The following is a 19,605-nucleotide window of genomic DNA, read 5'->3' as shown; positions in this document are numbered from 1 at the left end:
TGAAAACTCCACTGACCAACTACTACAACTAAAACTCTACTACAGTTTTTAGAACGATTATTAACTAGTTTTAATAAATATCACAGTTATTATTCCATTACAATTTCTAGACCACCTTCACCATCCATTAAATGGGCTTTAAATCGTTCATTAGACTAATGAACCGACTCGGGTTCATTAAATTTCTAATGCCATACTAAAAATTTGGTTATAAACAGTAGGTGGTTTTTAGGTACTCTGTAACTAAGCCTATAGTCAGTTCATCACGAGAAGAGCACTGGCGGCCATGTTGAGAAACTATTGACAGAGAAAAGATAGCATAAGTTCTTATGCTATTATGCTACTGATGCACAAATTTCAACAGTGAATGGAAATTTTCAACTTGAACACATTTCCAGAAATTGCCAAATATATATTACATCAGAGATTGAATTCATCTTCGTTTTCCCCTTCTAATGCTTTTATTAACCAATTGGGCATTAGAATGGTCCTAGAAGCACTTGAATCTTAGTGGAGGATTATATTTAAATGTCCATTAGCTAATGAATGATTTAATAAGTGTCCTAGAAACCGGGCATATAAAACATTACAGGGTTTACGTCCTATTAAGTTTAGCCACTACCGTTTCACCATGCATTTTCGAGTGTAAAGCAACGTAAACTGAACGTTAGTGCCAGTTGCTTCGACATACAGTATTAACAATGGTCTCCGTTGAAAGTGAAACGTTACGTTAGTGACTGGCCCAAGTAGTGTACTAATCGTCATTGTATAAGAACAACAAATATTTAACATGTGATTGAAGTGTAATCACACAGTGATTGAAGTAGTGTCTTGAAAACCGGACTTCGAAACTTTGAAGACAGGAGTTTTTGGTCACCCTTATGGAAAATCTCTTTTGAAGGTTACATTCGGATGTTTTAGAAAGTAATTGAAGTAATTCTCGTGTAATATACTGATCTCTTATTTTATGCTTTCTAGTTATTTTAACGCTTGGACTACCATTTTCGCCCTCTTTCCTAACAAATAAGCCAATCCTATAACTCGACCTCTTCTAGTCCACATTTTTTGTAACAGGTTGTGGGTCTCTCCTGTATTTATAAAATAAAAACAGGTTAAAATCTCAATAATCCTGGGATGTAACATCTTATAATTTAGCAATGTAGCAGGATGTAGCAATCTTATAATTTTTTCACTGAAATGGTTTAATAAGAATGTACTGGTTTTCGAAGTACACATTGTTGGGGCTAGGATTCAAACGTTATTGCCTCATAGGGTTCAAATAACTACATATCGTCTTTCCAGTTTCCACTTTTAAAAGTAGAATATATGAATGTCGCCCAATATTTTACATTACCATCAAAGATTGAATGTCTAAAAACTGACTGTCGCATTTACTAATTCGGTGTTTGGCTTAATTTACAGTGTTTGCGTGAGTGACCTTGAGTTGGTGGTTGAGAAGTGCTCTCGCCCGGACGCGATATTCGCTCGCAAGAATGTGCCCGAGTTGTTCCACTGCCTGGTCGAGGGTCTGCGGCTCGAGAACAACTCGGTCGAGAACGTCGAAGCTGTCTACACTACCCTGGCACTCATCGCCATTGAGCTCGCTTGCGATGACGTGCTTCCCGACTTCCTCAACATGATACTCGATATTCAGGTACGAATTCCCTCTCAATACGAGGTTCAGGTGCGAATATTCTCTCAACTCTGTTCTAGGGTTAAATTTTACTGTCCACCCAAACACAAGTTCGAACTTACTCTGGCAAGGCATAAAGTTTAGAAAAATCTAAAAAGACGGCTAAGCTCCCGAACGTAGATTTTAGTACACTCTCACAGTCCAGTGTAGTGTTTGATATTATTCTTATGACTTAGGTTAGTGACATGCTTGAGTAATAAGATGAGAGATGATACTATAAAAATCGATCCCACGACTCAGAGTTTGATGTTTTTTGTTATCAAATTTGCAGGACGAATTTGCAAACTACAATATGACGCTCTAATCGCTTTTGCTTAGCTGTATATCGTACTATAATCGTTGTTTTAAAATGTTTTCATAATATGATGATTTAATTAATATGAAGAAAAAATAAATTTATTTTTAATTTCTCCAGAATATTCTTTTAAAGTTCATCGAGTCAGTTTTTATATTTTGGGGATCAGTTTTTATTTTTGTTTTTGATCGATTAATCTCGTTTTAGTGTTTACACTCTATGGTCGATATTAAGCACAATCACATTTATTTCTCTATATTGTTTGTATAAAAATGACTAAAAACGAACTATAGATTATTTTATGCAACATGACTAAGACAAACACTAAACAAACATAATTCATCACCGTGCTACAAAGTATTTAGTATTGGTAACACCATCCTGACTTGCCAGTGTAAGTACCTCAGTCTTAGGTATGAGTATTGCTGACTTTCAAAATGCTAAGACAAATTCTAGAATTTTTTTTGACAATGATAAAGTTTTTTTCATAATACAATAATTATATCACGTGCATCATCGGACGCAATGTCGATTTTTTGTTCAACACGAATAATTGTGTGGGTGGTGTTGCAGTCAAGTGCTCTGGACAAAACGACTGGACTGGCAGCTGCTCAACGCTACAGCCTGCATGCAGTTGCCATCAGCCTCTTGGTGCTGCTGCCTCACGTTGTCATCATATCGCCTCTTAGCGAATATGCCGAAAAGGTAATTTATATATTCAATTTATACATAGACATCAGTATAAAATTAATCAATAATAAGAGTGCTTTTTTTATTAATTTGATTATGTATGACCTTAGAAGAATTATTCCTATAATAATAGAATTAGAGAACTCCATGGTGTTATTTATATTAATTATTATAGTGAAAATAATTACTCACTCATGATAATACACTAGATTGTAATATTCACTAGAATAATTCACTTATTTCTCGCGCTATCAACTCTGCTCGAACCATGTCGATGCTCGCTCAGCTGATCGATCGTATAGCTTCACCCGTTTGATATCTTTTGTCTTGACTTTTTACTATTGAAAATAGTTATAAAATATAGCAATATGAAACATATTGAATATTTTTAGTTATTGAATTTCTTTTAAAATTACTGGGAGGACAGTGTCCTAGTGCCTCCCAGTTGCGGATCTACGGGGGGGGCTTTCGGGCTCAAGCCCCCCCCCCCCAAAACGCCTAAAATTTTTTTTTGTAAGAATGTAAATTTTATACAAATATAATTAGTTTGAAGCTGGTAAAGTATATTCATTGGCAAGAATGACCTAATTCCACTACTACGTCTTCAATTGTATGATATCCGTTAACGTTTTAATACTTTGTATAATATCTTAGTTACATTTACATTGCCTGCCCGCTCTGTTTATCTGGTTTCATTGAAACAAACGCGCACTATAGAGGACGCACATACAGTGACTTAGCGGTTTCCCCTAGAGGCGTCGGCGCTGGTTCCCCCCCTTTTCCCCTGTTCAGCTCCCCCCCCCAAAATAAAATTCTAGATCCGCCACTGGACTGCCTCCCTGCTGTAGACGCCACTGGATGTTTCTCCATTGAGCTAAATCATCTATTAGTAAGTAATAAAACTGTTTAAAGATGAGATGAGAATTAGTTTAAACATGAGATGAGAATCGTTATTAATTCAACACTGCACTTTTTCGTAAAGAGGTTCTCTTCAAACAAAAAATGTAATACAAACTATGAGAATTAAGAATTATTTGTTTCAAGATAGACAATGAATTCTCATGACTATGACTAGCAATGACGTACTATCTGGACCCTGTTGCATGAGAAAATAGCTAATATTTTAGCTGACTTTTAATACTATTAGTTTGCATTTTATCATGTAATAGACCCCTTATTGTGAATATATTTTCTTATATATTTCTCCTCCCTCAAGAGGAAGTTGTTGTTTTGATTGAAGTCTACAACTTCCTCAAGTGGAAGTTGTTCTGATGTGATTTTGATTTTCGTGAAGAGGTTTTCTCAAACCGAAAATTTAATACAACAAAAACAATGAGAATGGAGAATTATTTGTTTTAGGATGGTTGAACAATCTCCATCAATCCGAAGAGAGATAGCTGTTAGGGCTGAGTGAACTCGACAGGTTAATGACAACAGACACCCAATGTTTGGCCACACCCCTGCAAATCACCGGCTGAAGTCTCGACGCAGCTTTCTGACACACAGGAGCTGGGCTCCTCGGCACCACAGGAAAGAATGAGATTATGGCATAAGAGTACAGATGCCACTGACTTGGTGTTGAGGGAGCAACTTCCAACAGGAGCAGAGCTGTCATATGGCTAATGGAAAACTCTGAACCGCCTTAGAGCAGAGTGTGCCTGCACGAAAGAAAATCGCACAAGTTGGAGGCAGATTGAGGACCCGCACTGCGACTGTGGCGATATCCAGTCAGATGATCACCTCCTAAAATGCTGTCTTGCACCAGTATGTACTCGACAAGACCTCTTTATATTCAATGACGAAGATGTTGAAACAGTGGATTTTTATTTTAATTTAGGCATTTAATCATCTATCACCTGACACGCACGAACGAAGTTAAACAATAAATTCTCATGACCATGACTAGCAATAACGTACTATTTTGGCCCTGTCGCATGGGAAAATACAAGCTAATATTTTTGTAATTTCCTATTCTAATAACCAGCTGAGTTGTAATATTATTAGTTTGTATTCTCTCTTGTAATAGGCCACTGATTTTGAACATATTTTCTCCTCTCTCGTTGAAAGAATCAAGGAGATCAAAGAATCGTCTAATGGTCTGATAGTGAACTTGGGAAAATATTTTCTCCTCCCTCAAGTGAAAGTCGTTGTTTTCATATTAAGATTTATGGATATAACACTTGAAAACACAAATTTGAAATTGTCAACCACTTTTTATTATTATTAATGATTATAATAATATATACAGAACCAGGTTTCGTGGCTTTACCAGCCACATCTTCAGCTGTTTGTTTACAACTAGATGTGGCTGGTAAAGCTACGAAACCTGGTTCTGTATATATTATAATCATTTATAATAATAAAAAGTGGTTGACAATTTCAAATTTGTGTTTTCATTATGGAAATGTACCAAACATCACTCACAACACAACTGTAAGGATATAACACTATCCAATGGGATTGAATTGAGACCATGGTCTGATGATAAACTTGTGCTGTAGGTGGTGACAGCTCGACAAGAGCAAGACCTGACGCACCTGTTGCCCGAGTTATTGGTCCACTACGAGGTGAAGCAGCCGCCGCCAATGAGCGATGCAGCCGCGGCTCGCTCGCCCGTGCCTCAGGCGGCGCTCATCGACCGCCAGGCGCTCGCCGACTGTCTCAAGGACGCTGGCCTCGACTCGGGTCACATCACCAGCGCTAGTGTCGCGCCTCACAGGTCTGTCATCCACCAATCACCATATTCAACAATTCAAATATTATTCATAAAATTCACAAGAATTGGAAGAGTTGAGGAATGGTGATTCCTATTCTATGTACACTGCACCATTTTGAGAAACTTTTCCTACAGGTTCTGTTGTAGCCTTGCTCCATATCTTCTGTATTTTTGAAATTTAACGTCCTACTGGACCTACGGTATCAACTTCACTTGATTACCACATTGAGTCGACTTCTCAGTTGAACACATTCCACTCTTTTGTTTACAATTCAAAAAACTGTTGAATTGAAGGATTTTGTCCGTATAATTTGTGATATTTCACTAAATTCAGTTTTCATTCCATATGGAGTCCATTCAGATCGTGCTATTCACAGAATTGAGAAGTTGATAATAAATTTATTTCTTATGTTCTATTCTGTATGGAGTTCTGGAAGCTTCGTTTTCTATGTGAAACTTATTATGGACCCACAATGACTCACCGAAGACCTGTCGTAATGGATTATCATTGCTCTGTCTACAGCTCTGTTGAATGAATCTGCCTACTCACTTTTACTTTTGAAGATTGACTTCTATAGTGAGGTCCACGTTATAATGACAATGTTTGATTATCAATTGTATTGCTATCCTTGTCTATCATTCAACAAAGCGGATAGCGCTATCTCTCTCTCGCTTTGCTCTGTTGCCAGATCGTTTTCTAAAAATGTAGAAATATAATTAATTAACAAAATATTTAATCTTGATTATAAAAATTCATTATGAAATCATTGAAAAATATAATTTTTTGCTTGATAAAATATAATTGATTATTTTGAACGAGAATGAACATTTAATATTACATCAATTAATCGGTATCAGTTACCCTCCATAGAAGGCATTGACAAGACAAAGGATCGGCAACGTTGTTCTATCTTTCTCTACTATCATTATAATGTGGACCTCACTATAGGTTTAATACTAAGAGAGGCAACACGTTGTACCTATTCTTCAATTATAGTTATTCGCTATCTTTCCTATACAGTTAACTTATAATACTTCCATCTAACAACGGATTACTTGATTTGCAAATATTTTTACTTAAATATATGTTATCTCTTTATTAGCTGAAGAATATAGAATAATTCATTTTTCGAAATAAACAAAACATAATCGGTATCAAAAATCACTATGAAGCTTGGAAAAAAATTAAGCAATCCCCAAGTTAAAGCTGTGCCGGGTCAAGTTTTGAGTAGCTTATATTCTAGAAAGCTGAAACTCATTCACTTATCAATATTATTATATATTTCAAAACTCAACAATTTTTACAATATTGGATTACTCTTCTTATTTCTACTCTGGTCCTCAAATATGTTTGAATTGTTCTATTTGACCGTATCGTTTTATCAGTTGGTTTACTCGTCAGTATTAGTCAGTTTGGTTTACCCGTCTTTGTATTTGTCAATACCGATAGCCTTTGTCAATCAAAGTCTTCCATTAATAAATAGATAATATTACTGTATCATGTTCGAGGATAATAAATGAAACATTCGAAACACAAACTTCTTTATTGTATAAGGTTTATAGAATTATTGTTGAAAATTATCGTTGAGAGGTTTTTCTTTTTTCAGGCACAGCTGGGTGGAAAGTGCAGGTGTTACTTTGAAAGGTAGTGTCACCGACCTCACTAATATGGAATTGGATAGTGCATCTTCAACTCCAGGCATCCAACGGGTAAATTATTTTCACTCAAATATACTATGTCATGCACTTATCTATAATATTATTCATCTATTAGCTCCTGTCGATTGAAGCTTATTTTGTACAGTGTACAGTTTGTCGGCTATTATAATATTCTCTACTATTCCAATACATATATAGTGTCCCACGAAGAGGTTTACACGTTTAATTTTATATTACGTGCCCAATCATGTACCGAACTTTTTTAAATTTTAAACAGTTTACAAAGTAGGTTCTGAAAATATTCTGGAAAAATTTCAGCTTCCTTCCTTAGAAAACCTTCATAGAAACAAAATGGCGGCATATTGAAAATTTTACCAATTCGCTCCCTATGAAAACTACTTTCATGATTTGTTTACTTCGTTGAGTCTTGACTCATTTGATGGTACCAGAAATGGATCAAGCAACCTTCCAACAAAATGGTGCTCCACCTCATTCCGCAAATCATGTCTAGCAATATTACTAAATGACAAACTTTATAGCCGTTGGATTGGTTGTGGAAGTGATTTTTCTTAGATTGGCCACCCCGATCACCAAATTTAACTGTTTGTGATTTCTTTTTATGGGGTTATTTGAAAGAAAAAGTTTATACCCATAGCTTTAATAATTATGAGGAACTAAAACGATCAATTAATAAGTAAATGGTCCAGGGACCTACACCACCAGCAATGGCAGGGTCACCCTGGTCAAGCACTTGGCAAAAGGCTGCTGGCAGACGCAAGCCCTCGCTTCACCAGATGACTCAGGGTAGAGGTCAGGTCAAGCAGGTGATTGCCCTGATTACTGGACATGGCCACTTCAGGAAACATCTCCACACAATTGGACTCAGAAATGAAAGTCAGATGTGTAGGCTTTGTAATCAGTCTGAAGAGACTGCTAAGCATATCATACTGGATTGCGAAAGTCTCGGAGCTAGAAAAAGGGCTCTGTTTGGCTGTAAGCAACCTGGTGAGGAATGGGATGTTGGTATAGAGAAAAAAACTCCTGGACCTTGTAAAGGACACGGGAGTTGGTTTGCCTAACTAACATGCTTTGGGACACACAATAAGCTTCGATGGACGTGTGAGGTTCTCTCTCTGAACATTTGGATCTTTGAATCCGTCCCTTCAAAAACATTTTCTTTGTAAAAGCTTACAAATCATTTCTTAAGCGCTATTATCAGTGTGTTGCTGTTGATGGATTTCAATTTGAATAATTTTGGACTTTGGCTAGGTTTTTCATTAGGCTATGTTCTAGTTTTTTATTCAAAAGTCATATTGCTCTAAAGTTCAACAATAAACATAATTAATAAAACCAGAAAACACCTTTTTAATATTCTTAAAGTATCGTTTTTTAATATGCCGCCATTTTGTTTTTACAAAGGTTAGGGAGTTGAAATTTTCCCTGAATATTTTAGAACCTACTTTGTAAACTGTTTTAAATTTGAAAAAGATCGGTGCATGAATGGCCACGTAATATAAAATCAAACGTGTAAACCTCTTCGTGGGACACAGTGTATAATTTTATGGTATAATTTTATGCTTATTTCTAGGGATTTTCAATACGGTAGTTGTTTGAATAAATTAACCAATTTATTTTAAATTTTCAATTATCCATATAATTATGCCGTCCAATTGAAACGTCTGTATGCACATTGCAATGGCATAACCCGGTCAGGACTGGTTTTAAAATAGGCCTGCTAGGTAATTATCTTCTTCTCTTCTCTTCTCTCTCTATATCTATAAAAGGCTAAGCCCTGACAGACTGAAATCACACCACAGCCCAAACTACTGAGCCTAAAAACTTGAAATTTTGCACAATTGTTTATGGTAGCCTGAAAACATCCACTAAGAAAGGATTTTCAGAAATTTACCCCCCTGAGGGAGCTGGGCCCCCCAAAAATTTTGTACTTTTTAACCGCTCATTGCACAGCAAAGTCATGAGGAACTTTTTTGTTTAGCTACGAAAAAAAAATTAGATCTATGCAGAAAAATTTCGATCAGGAGCACAGGGGGGTTCAGGAGAGGGCATTTTTCGAAAATTTTGATGTGAAATCACACTACAGCTCAAACTAATTGTCCTACAGATTTGAAAATTTGCACAAATATTCTTCAAACATGCTAGACGCACACTAAGAACGGATTTTGAGATATTTTGCCCGTAAGGGTTTCAAAGGATGAAAAAGGATCCTATTTAGTAAGGTTATGAACATGGTAAGGTGAATGCCATATTATGTAACTGAGATAAATTGACACATGATATTCTAACATATGTTGTAATCATTGGAAAGCTTAAAATAATTTTATCAATCAGCAGCTGATCGAATTTAATTTTCTTTGGATCGAAAGCGCGAGCTTGCTACGTGTTTGTTCCATTGTTACATTCCGATTAGACCAGAGCACAGAGATTTTCTTTGGTTAGGAGTTTGTTGATAATTCTTTTTTCAAATTTAAATTTTATTGCAAACAAAAATCACACATTGAAAAATTTCTTAATAAACAACAAGATTACAAAAACGAGATGCCAAACATAAACCTACATTTATTTATAGCACGGCCAGAAAAGGACAAACTTGAGTACGGCACAAGCCGTGAGTTCATTCAATATAACTTATATTTTTGTGTTAATATTTTGTGAACAAAAAGTACGAGTTGATGAGAGATGTGAGTAATTTCTTATATTTGATCCAAATGGTTATTAATATTGTAGTAGTCGAGGTCACTTCAATCAAAGTTTTTTATTTTGTAGCTAATAAATTTCATACGTATTGATTGTCCATAATGTATCCCAGTGTCCATAATGGAAGTGATTGAACTACTCAAAATTAATGGCTTACTGGTCCTTCATAGAATTTATAGTATTCCTGGTGATTGAGCCTGACTTTGTTCAGCGTTGACTATTAATAATAAAGCTTTATTCACAACTAGCTTACCTAGGAACTTCGTACCGCCAAAAAATCAATGTATCTCATGTCACACTTCACTTTATTTGATGAATCATGAAATTTATCTGACAATCAATATTTTCATTTACATCTGAATACGGACTTCCTATGTGCTTAGTCATGCAGTCCATAGTTGTTGATTGTCAATAGATGATCCAGGAAATATGCGATTTACAATGAATCACACAGAATTACATATTCTTTCCATCTTCCATTTTAGGATGAATATAAACTAAGCTAAATAAAAAAAAAATTGTAAATTATTCTGCCATTAATGAATGCAATATGAACAACTCTCTTTCATGAGGTGAATAATTTTTTTTCCAACATTCTCCGGTTACTCATTGATAGGTGAGTGATAATTATTTGTATAGGTCTTCTAAGGAACCATTATCTACAGCTGGTATCAATCAACTACACTTCAACTCCAAACTACCGTTGTAATACCAGTAGCCTACACAAATCAAATCAAATCAAATAATTTTTATTTTGCATCAAAACAAATACAACATATTATAGTACAAGTTCCTTCTCTTGAGTATAATAACATACTGTAATTTAAAACTAAAAAATAAATATAATAAGAGAAAAGAAAAAAAACATGATTTTCACAGAGCAAAATAAAATTACTACTAACAAAAAAGAACAAAGTCTTTTGCCCGTTAGTAGGAGCTGACAACACTGCTAATTTTTATCAAAATGTACTTTCACACACGCAGACACACACACTCTCACACATGCATATGGGAATCAATTTGAGCTTTACCATACAATTCAATAATAAATAGTCACAACCAACAACTAATTCTTGATTAAACTATTCATTCCATGGTAATAAAACAAGGCTTAGATTGCTCAAGTATAGATGACATTATGAAGAAAAAAGCAAAAAATAATAAACACTAGCTTTAAAAATAACATACAGACTGTCAACAAGGAAAAATAAATTCCTCACTTAGAAGTAAGACATTACAACAACAGTATCACAGTACAGACAAAATTGTGAAAAAATTGCAATAATAATAATAATATCAAATCAAAGACAAGGTTGTATATAAAAAAAAACCTAATTAATGAGTACACAAAAATATTTAAGTTCATCAACACCACTGAGATGGTGTTTAATTATAGACAAAGTCGTAGAACTCATCAATGAGTACAACAAATAAAAAATAAATTAATAAAGGTAAAAAATAAAAGTATTATAGTTCATTAAACATCATCAAATCTTCAAATGATAAACTCAAAAGCCATTTCTTTACTTTCACTTTGAATTGTGTCAAAGAATTGATTCTCCTTATGTCAGTAGGGAGCAAGTTGTAATATTTGCATCCTAAAAATACAAAACTCTTTTTATACCTGGTACAATAAGGCCTTGGTGTTGCTAGCAACTCTCTTGTTCTTTGCCGTGTTACCACTTCACCCATTGGATGAGTTTCAGGCGCAATCCCCATATTTCGGTTTCCACTCATTTTAAAGAACAACGACAGCACCTTGAACACATACATGCTTCTCAAGGGCAGAACTTGCAAAATTTTGAAATAAGGGAACGAGTGAATCCTTCTTTTAACACCACAAATGATGCGTATTATGGCTTTCTGTAGAATTACAACTGGATTATAGTGACAAGCATATGTTGACATCCAGCAAGATAATCCATAATCTAGTTTTGAGTGAAAAAATGCAAAATACAATTGACGGAGAATATATCTAGGTAAGAATTGTTGAAGATTATAAAATTTCCTAATTAAAAAAAGAAGTCTACATTTCAAATTTGTTATGTGATTTGTCCAAATTAATCTGTCATCCAAAGTCATACCAAGATACTTCAAGGAATTAGCTTGATAAATACTATTACATTTACATGACTCTGCTTGACAATCTATCTCGTGGTACTTTAAAGGGACTAAGAATTCAAAAACCGTTGATAGGGAGAAATTAATGAAGTTAGTTTTAGAAGCATTTAACACTATTTTGCTCCCATCAAACCAGAGTCTCAAATTGCTCAAGTCTGACTGTAACATCATTTGTAATTCATTTATACTATTAGCTGAATAGGCCAGTGCAGTATCGTCAGCAAATGATGTTACAGATCCATGAAAATTCAATGAGAATAAGTCATTTATATATACTGAAAATAAGAGAGGCCCCAGGACTGAACCCTGAGGGACTCCACAATTGCTGTTTACAACCAATTCACTATTAATACCATTTATACTAACACATTGGCTCCTATTCTCTAAATAAGATTTAAACCACTTTAAGGGGATTCCACGAACCCCAGACATGAACAACTTATTTATCAATATATCATGATCAACAGTGTCAAAAGCTTTTTCAATATCAAGGAAGAGCCCTGAAACTTTCATCTTACCACGAGTATTCAAACTATTATAAATATTTGTCATAAAGTGATTCAGCGCAATTTATTGTGATTCAGCACAATTTATCATAGGGTGACGTGTTTATTACAGCTGGTAACTTTAGATGCTAAATCATAGGCCTATTATCCCAATATGATCTTGAATCATGATCATCTTTCCGTTCTTCGGTAGCCGCTAGGACGACAATTTCGAATACATAGGTCTGTAAAATGGATTAATAAATAATCATTATTAGCCACCCTATTAAAATTTCTGGTCAGAAACCATCACCAATATTCACACAACATATGCCCAAAGTTTCATGCCGTTATGTCTTTTTATAAGTATTTTTCATGTCATAGGGAACAAACACACAAACAGACATTCATATATATATATATATATATATATATATATATATATATATATATATATATATATAAGATAAAAGATTCCATTCGGCTCAAAAAAAAGCCTCTCTAAATCGAGGTGGAATGATAAGGTTGAAAACTTTCAGTTCTGTTGTTTTAACATTTTGTTTTCAAATCACTTTCAAAAAGTTCAAGTAGTACCTACTATTTTGTTTCAGACACTTCTGGCGCTATCATAGTTACACAACTATTCTGTTCCACACTCTTATCTCTTGCAGTTGTTAACCATATCTATAATAAAATAAAGAGTTGGCTTATACACGTACGGGATAGGAAAATAGTTCAAACCACCATCTGATTAAATTCAGTTTAAGCTTTGACTGTGCAAACGACCCTAAAAGTTATGGAATATAATATAAGTTTATAGTTTCAGGTCCTTAAATAATGTTCCACGATTTCAATACCAATAGAGAAATCAATCATATCATATGTATAATATGCTAATCATTGTTCTTAATCAATCTTTTGTAAAATTCACAGTTGTTGAACGGAAGTCAAACTGTGTTGTGCGTCTAAAAAGACTTATTGCATATTATTTTGCGTATTGTGTACATTACATAATTGATGCATTTCTTCACAAGATCAAAACTCATAACGTATTCGACTGAACCTGGATTCTATATGTAAAATGGAACAATGTGATAAATTTAATCTATTATTAAACAAATTCATTATAGAATATAAGAAAGATAATTTTACATGGAATGAAATGGAAAGATTAAAATTATTGTAAACGATTAAAATATTATCTTTGTATTATTATGACAAACTAATATAATATAAATTGTATATTCAGTCGGTGGGACCTTCCCGCAAAGGACTCCCCACCAACAAACGCCATACAAATTTACTATTTACTCTATATTCAGTATAGTATGACTTCTATTCTACTTCAAGATGATAAAATGATGATCGTACGCAGGCATCAACTATTGTTGATTTTACATTTTTGTTGGCAGAAATACCCTGAAGAAGAGTTGACATTTGAGGCGATGAAGCGCGTGCTGGCTGAGAGCAGCGAGGTGAAGCGCGAAGCTGAAGCGCTTCGTCAGAAGCAGCTGAACGAGGCATTCCGAGCCACCACCTTCTCTGAGTTGATAACCAATAACACAACTTCGGTAAGTGATAAAGCAAGGCCACACAACTGTCAAATCCCAATTCACAGTAGCTATTCATTTTTCATAACTCTCTTCTATGCATTTATTTCATGTGAGGCTAAATAAAGTCTCTACATAAAGGTGCGTACAGTCATGCGCCACGAATACGCACATTTTGCTTCCCATCAGCTGTTGCTATAATTATCACTGTTTCTGTACAAATACAGATATTATAAGCATAGCATCAGTTGATGAGAAGCGAAATGCGCGTGTTCGTGGCGCTTAAGTCTGTACACAGGCAAAGATTTGGAAGGCTAATATTTTACATTAGATTTACATAAATATTTTTGAATACCTTTGGGCATACATTAATTGAATTTTAATTAGACTTTCTGAGTTGTTGTAAATATCCATATCAAATGAAAACGACTTGATATTGTCAAAACCACTGGTTTCATCTCTAGTAATCTCAGTTTACTAGAGATTGATAATGGTGTAACAAACGAAACTATTACCTCAAATTATTCTAATAAACCAGTGGTTATAAACGGTGTATTATCAAGTAGGTTTCATATAATAAAGTAAATAGAATTCAAGACTGAGCTCAATACTATTAAATTTCTGTTAGCTTTTAGTAGAACATGGTTTTTGCTAATAATGAGCCTCAAGGCTCATGCCTTGAGCTTCGAGGTCAATCTTCAATAATTTATGTGCATGTGTTTTGTTCTACTGTTAGGTAGAACACAGTTCTCGGTCTCTATATCAATGAAGCCATTCAAAACGTTTTCTTGTTTTATTGTGAATCATTTCAAATGATATCCCTTTGTCATACCATATCATTCAATTTATCGGTATATAAGAATTATGTACGACAGTTTACACTGACAGAACTGGTCCTTGGTCACTATCATCTAGATTAGTGTATAACACTTCTGTAGTGCTTAAAAGTTCAAATTTTAGCGTTATACCAAATAAAATGAAGGTCTCATCAATTTTCAGTACGATCAGGACTATGATTTTATTATAGTACTTTTCAATACATGTTATTGATTATTATTTCAATATTAAATCACATTTTATATTGCTTTTCCAATAATTACAATCTACAAGACTGTTTAGTTGTGATGTATAGTACTGAGTGCCCGAAACGCAACTCGTTGGATGTGTTGTTTCAGTAATAGGACAGTCTGCAGGATTATAATTATTATTTCATTGCCATTTCAGATTGCTTTATTTGTTAATCTTTTAGGTTGTTTTTTTATGTATTGTTAAGAATTTAATACATAAACGGCGCAACTGTATTGCAGGAGGAGGAGAGTTTGCAGGCGAAGCTGAACGATCTGTTCTCGCGCATGGCGAGTGGCCTCTCGACACCCATGACTCCCTCCCCCGCCTCCAGTCACTCCTCCACGCACACACACCAGCACCCGCATCAGCAGGGAGCGACCCCTGTGCCCGTCTACGAGCTCCTGTTCCCCGAATTATTCGCCTACTAACCAATATCTCCTGCTATCTATCCGTTGCTACATAGTCAACTCTCTACCAAGCTTAGCATTTATTTCACTAGGATTGTCTTGAATCATTCAAAACTATGCTCGACTGTTTGGTAATCATTCAAATAGAATGTTTTACAGTTAGTTGGGCCTTGATAATTCCAAGCTGAAACCAAAAGTATTATCAATTTATTGTTGCATTTAGTTGTGGGGTTTTATAGGGATAACCAGAACAGTTTACATACTTATTAATGGGAAATCATTGAAATGAAACGTTGTTCAGTTAGTTGGACCATCATAACTCAAAACTAAAATCAAATCTGTCAATTCATGGTTGCATTTAGTTCTTGGTTTTTTCAGGATAACATGGAATAGTTTTCATAATTTTCAATGGGAAATTGTTGAAATGATATTTTTCAGTTAGTTAGACCATTATAACTCGAAACTAAAATCAAATCTATCAATTCATTGTTGCATTTAATTGTTAGGTTTCCGAGTATGACAGGGATCCAAGTAACCAAAAAAGGTTTTCGTGTTTATTACACGTTCTTACAGTGCTTCTGTAAGAAGTAGAATATTTATAAGGAAAAAGGAGGTCTTTGAAATCTCAACTATCTAGAAACGAAGTCTGATTGATGATATGTGAGATATTAGGTCTGACAATAGACCTAATTAATTGATAGTTTATGTTTATTGACAACTAGAGAACCACTCCTTCAAGTAAATTTGTATTGGAACAAATATCTCTACTTTACTAGACCCTTCATTCCGATTGCAGTATATTAGAATGGGTTGACATTAGGAGAATAGCCTAGCGTTCTCATCACCCTAAATGTTCTAGAAATCTTGTATCGTGAAATTTGACGGAGCATTTACCATCTATGAGATACTTAACTATTAGAAAATATTATATTCAACTATCAATTCTTTATTGAATTGAAAAATAGCAAACTTTTAAAATTTGACCTGAATTGCATGTATATTATACTTCTCGATTTTGTATGATTTTTACAAAAATGTGATCATTGAAGAATAGCAATAATATTATTATCACCTGAAATTTAGTTTGTTCGCAGCAGCCAAGTTTTCAAATTTTGGCTAGGCAGCAATGTCAGGTCTTGCCATACCTGACAATATTTTTGATTATTGGGTGTATTTTTGTATGTTGGTTTTTTTCTAGATTGAAGCTCAAATACCATATTGATCAATTTGGGATTGGTGAATGGTGTTTATCAACTAGCACCAGGCTACTGTACCTATACTTTATGATTTGTTGTATAAATGTTATGTATCATTATTGTTGAACTATTTATCTATAGTTATACATAACACATGTTGAACTAGTTATGCATACTGTTTGAAATATTTGGCAAAAATATAGCCATAATATATTGTTTTGTTTTCGATTGTTATATTCAGATTAATAAATCATGAATTTGGAAACCATTCAAGTGGTTATGGGCTATCTATTTTTCTATTATTAGTATTATAAAACTTCCCTTATTTCACCCACCATACCGCTCAACTAGCTTGTAATTATTTCAAATTTTCTATTTAGTTACTTTAAATTACAGCCGGTGCACAATTCTCAACCCTTCCAGTTCTCATTATCCTCGCGAAGAAGTTTTATTTAAACGTTGTGAACCGTTTACAATCAGATTCTGTGAATTTTTCTGTAAGCGTAAGTATGTGAACTCATGAAATGGGGTGAACTGATGCGAAATGGGGCGATTTTGGAAAAAGTGTGTAAAGTAGTAATTCGGATTCAGAACAGTCCTAGAAGTCGTTTCAAGTGAATGCACACTGACATGGCTTACTTTAGATAAAGACTGGAGCGCACAACTTGGCAACGTCGCAGTCAAGCTCAGCTTCAGGCCGATCAAATTGAATTCACTTGGGTAGACTCATCCCGATTAACTACCAGCTTTATGCCCTTTATCAAATACCAATACTGAGAAATTCAATTCAATGATAGTAACAAAATATAAAATATTAACTGATAGACTAATTTCAACTTTAGCTCTAGGAGTTTCAAGTATAATGCCTAGCTTGGCAATATATTTTACTGTACCTACTCTCTGTGTCTGTATTTCCTACGAGAAATTTTAATGATCAAATGTATTTCATTAATAGATGAAAGTATTGATTAGTACCTTCTAAATGTAAAATAAAAATATGAAGGTCGAATATTGACATATTGTCTTCTATTTAAGAAACTTCTGAATTTAATGCATTCGCTTTTTGTGCATCCATAACTAACTATACACCGGTAATGATAATCGCGATAGTTCAATAATATCTATCAAAGGGAATATATTCTACTACCATTTAGTTTTTGTTCGTAATAATATCCGTCAATTTATATTAAAACACATCATCAAGTACCCTACCCTTTATTATTATTTTTTCTTTTAAAACAAGACTTTTTTCAACTCATCTTTTTTTACTAAGGAAAAATGGCTTTAAATGAGTTGGAACTAGTCGTGTTTTGGAAGAAAAATACAAAGAGTACGGTATTGAAGATTTATATCATGTCTTAATAATTTCAAAGTAGCCTTATAAAGAGTAGTGATAATTCATATTATTAATAATGAATTAATAGGTTATTGAAAGAATAAATTGTTGGAATAATGATAATTCATTCAACTTTGTTCAATAACTCGATTATATCTAGGCATAATAGTATACAACAAAATTCACAGAAGAATTGATATCAATAGCAATAGTTTAATCTATCTTTACATATCTCTGTGGGTTTATAATCACATTATTGACATGAATCAAATAATTACTATCCGTACTAACAAATACAAATGATTTCACAGTATAACATAATACAAATGATTCTACAAAATACAATTTTTCTAATGGTGTAATGAATCTATAGTGAGGTCCACGTTATAATGGCAGTGGATAAAGATAGAAGAACAGCGTTGCCTATTCTCTGCCTTAATAAATTATATTTCTTCACTGTCGAACACAGAATTGGCATCGTTGTGGAGCTAGAAAATGATAGTACTACCTGATTTGTTGAATGATAGACAAGGATAGCAACATCAAAGTTGATCAAATACTGTCATTATAACGTGGACCTCACTATGCATATCAAATAAAGCATGGTCGGCCTGAACCACATGTTGCCATATTGAACATGTTTCGGCCTTCTATCTATAGTAGGCTATTACACTGAGGTACGAAACGGGTGCATCCCGTTTCGTTACCGCTCCCCGTTTCGTGTTGTGCTTGAGCACAATGCACCCCATATGACCCCTCTTAAAAACACACACACACACACACAATTTTACACAAATTCAAATTCAGCACTTCAATGACAAAGATTAAAAACTCAAAATATTATGAGAAGATTGCAATTTTAAAAGCAAAACTCAACCATAAAAATATTAATGTCGCCAAAACAAATGTATCAGCTCCAGTATCAGTTATCACACAAAAAGGAACTGCTCCAACGAAAACGTTTCCAGCACATGCTCACTACGAGTGCACAGTTGCGGCCGTTAGACAGTACTGTTCTAAAAAATAAAAATGCATATTGAGGTTATGTGTAGTTCTACTACGCTACGGTATTTTGATCGGGAAGTGTGAAAGTGAAATGTCAAATATTTTTTTATCTTGCTAGTGAATGACTGTCATTAAAATTGTTCTAATTGATTGCATTGTAATTAGTAAATCTTGTCCAATCTTTAAAAATTAGATTATTTGTTAAAATAGGTGCATTTTTTGCATTACTTATAAACATATTATTGTATTCATAACTGATTACTGTACTGCTATTTAATCATAATTCATAATAATTATTATGTGGCCCTAATGTTTAAAAAAAACTTAATTACATCTTTGCATAGGCTCGTAAAGTGGTCACTCATTTCCAAACCTTTAGAGAAATGTTTCGTAATATTGCAAAAGTAAGCTTATGAATTTTTTAGATTGAAAGAAAACTATATTTTGAAAACATTCAACATGAACAAGGAAAGGTAAATCTAATAATCTAATCAATAAATTTTAGTTTAGTTGCAGTTCAATTTATTATAACATCAATAAGCATAAATTAATTGATAAGCTTTGAAAACAGCAATACGATAACCTACACCTTGTTTTTTAGGGTTTGTTCCCTTGCTTATTTTCTTGTAGAAAAATGGATTGCAAAAAATTCAATGTTGCAATGAATGA

The 19,605-nt window shown here is 34.0% G+C and overlaps 2 protein-coding genes across 2 annotated transcripts in view; both read left to right on the top strand.

Moving 5' to 3' along the window:
- Positions 1–16,865, top strand: part of LOC111043621 (protein EFR3 homolog cmp44E) — a 33,852-nt gene extending 16,987 nt beyond the window's left edge. Inside the window, exons 12-17 of the mRNA XM_039424515.1 lie at positions 1,423–1,654; positions 2,562–2,693; positions 5,180–5,397; positions 7,002–7,104; positions 13,787–13,945; positions 15,232–16,865. Of these exons, the coding sequence (XP_039280449.1) occupies positions 1,423–1,654; positions 2,562–2,693; positions 5,180–5,397; positions 7,002–7,104; positions 13,787–13,945; positions 15,232–15,420 (1,033 nt within the window). The 3' untranslated portion in view covers positions 15,421–16,865. The remainder of the gene's footprint in view (positions 1–1,422; positions 1,655–2,561; positions 2,694–5,179; positions 5,398–7,001; positions 7,105–13,786; positions 13,946–15,231) is intronic.
- Positions 16,866–18,969: 2,104 nt separating this feature from the next.
- LOC111043612 (protein FAN) overlaps positions 18,970–19,605 on the top strand; it is a 29,118-nt gene continuing 28,482 nt past the window's right edge. Inside the window, exon 1 of the mRNA XM_039422888.1 lies at positions 18,970–19,409. Coding sequence (XP_039278822.1) covers positions 19,396–19,409 — 14 coding nt within the window. The 5' untranslated portion in view covers positions 18,970–19,395. The remainder of the gene's footprint in view (positions 19,410–19,605) is intronic.

Source organism: Nilaparvata lugens, chromosome 3 (assembly GCF_014356525.2).
Source record: "Nilaparvata lugens isolate BPH chromosome 3, ASM1435652v1, whole genome shotgun sequence".
NCBI classification, from domain to species: domain Eukaryota; kingdom Metazoa; phylum Arthropoda; class Insecta; order Hemiptera; family Delphacidae; genus Nilaparvata; species Nilaparvata lugens.
The sequence above is the reverse complement of the archived record's forward strand: the minus strand, read 5'-3'. Positions and strand labels throughout refer to the sequence as shown.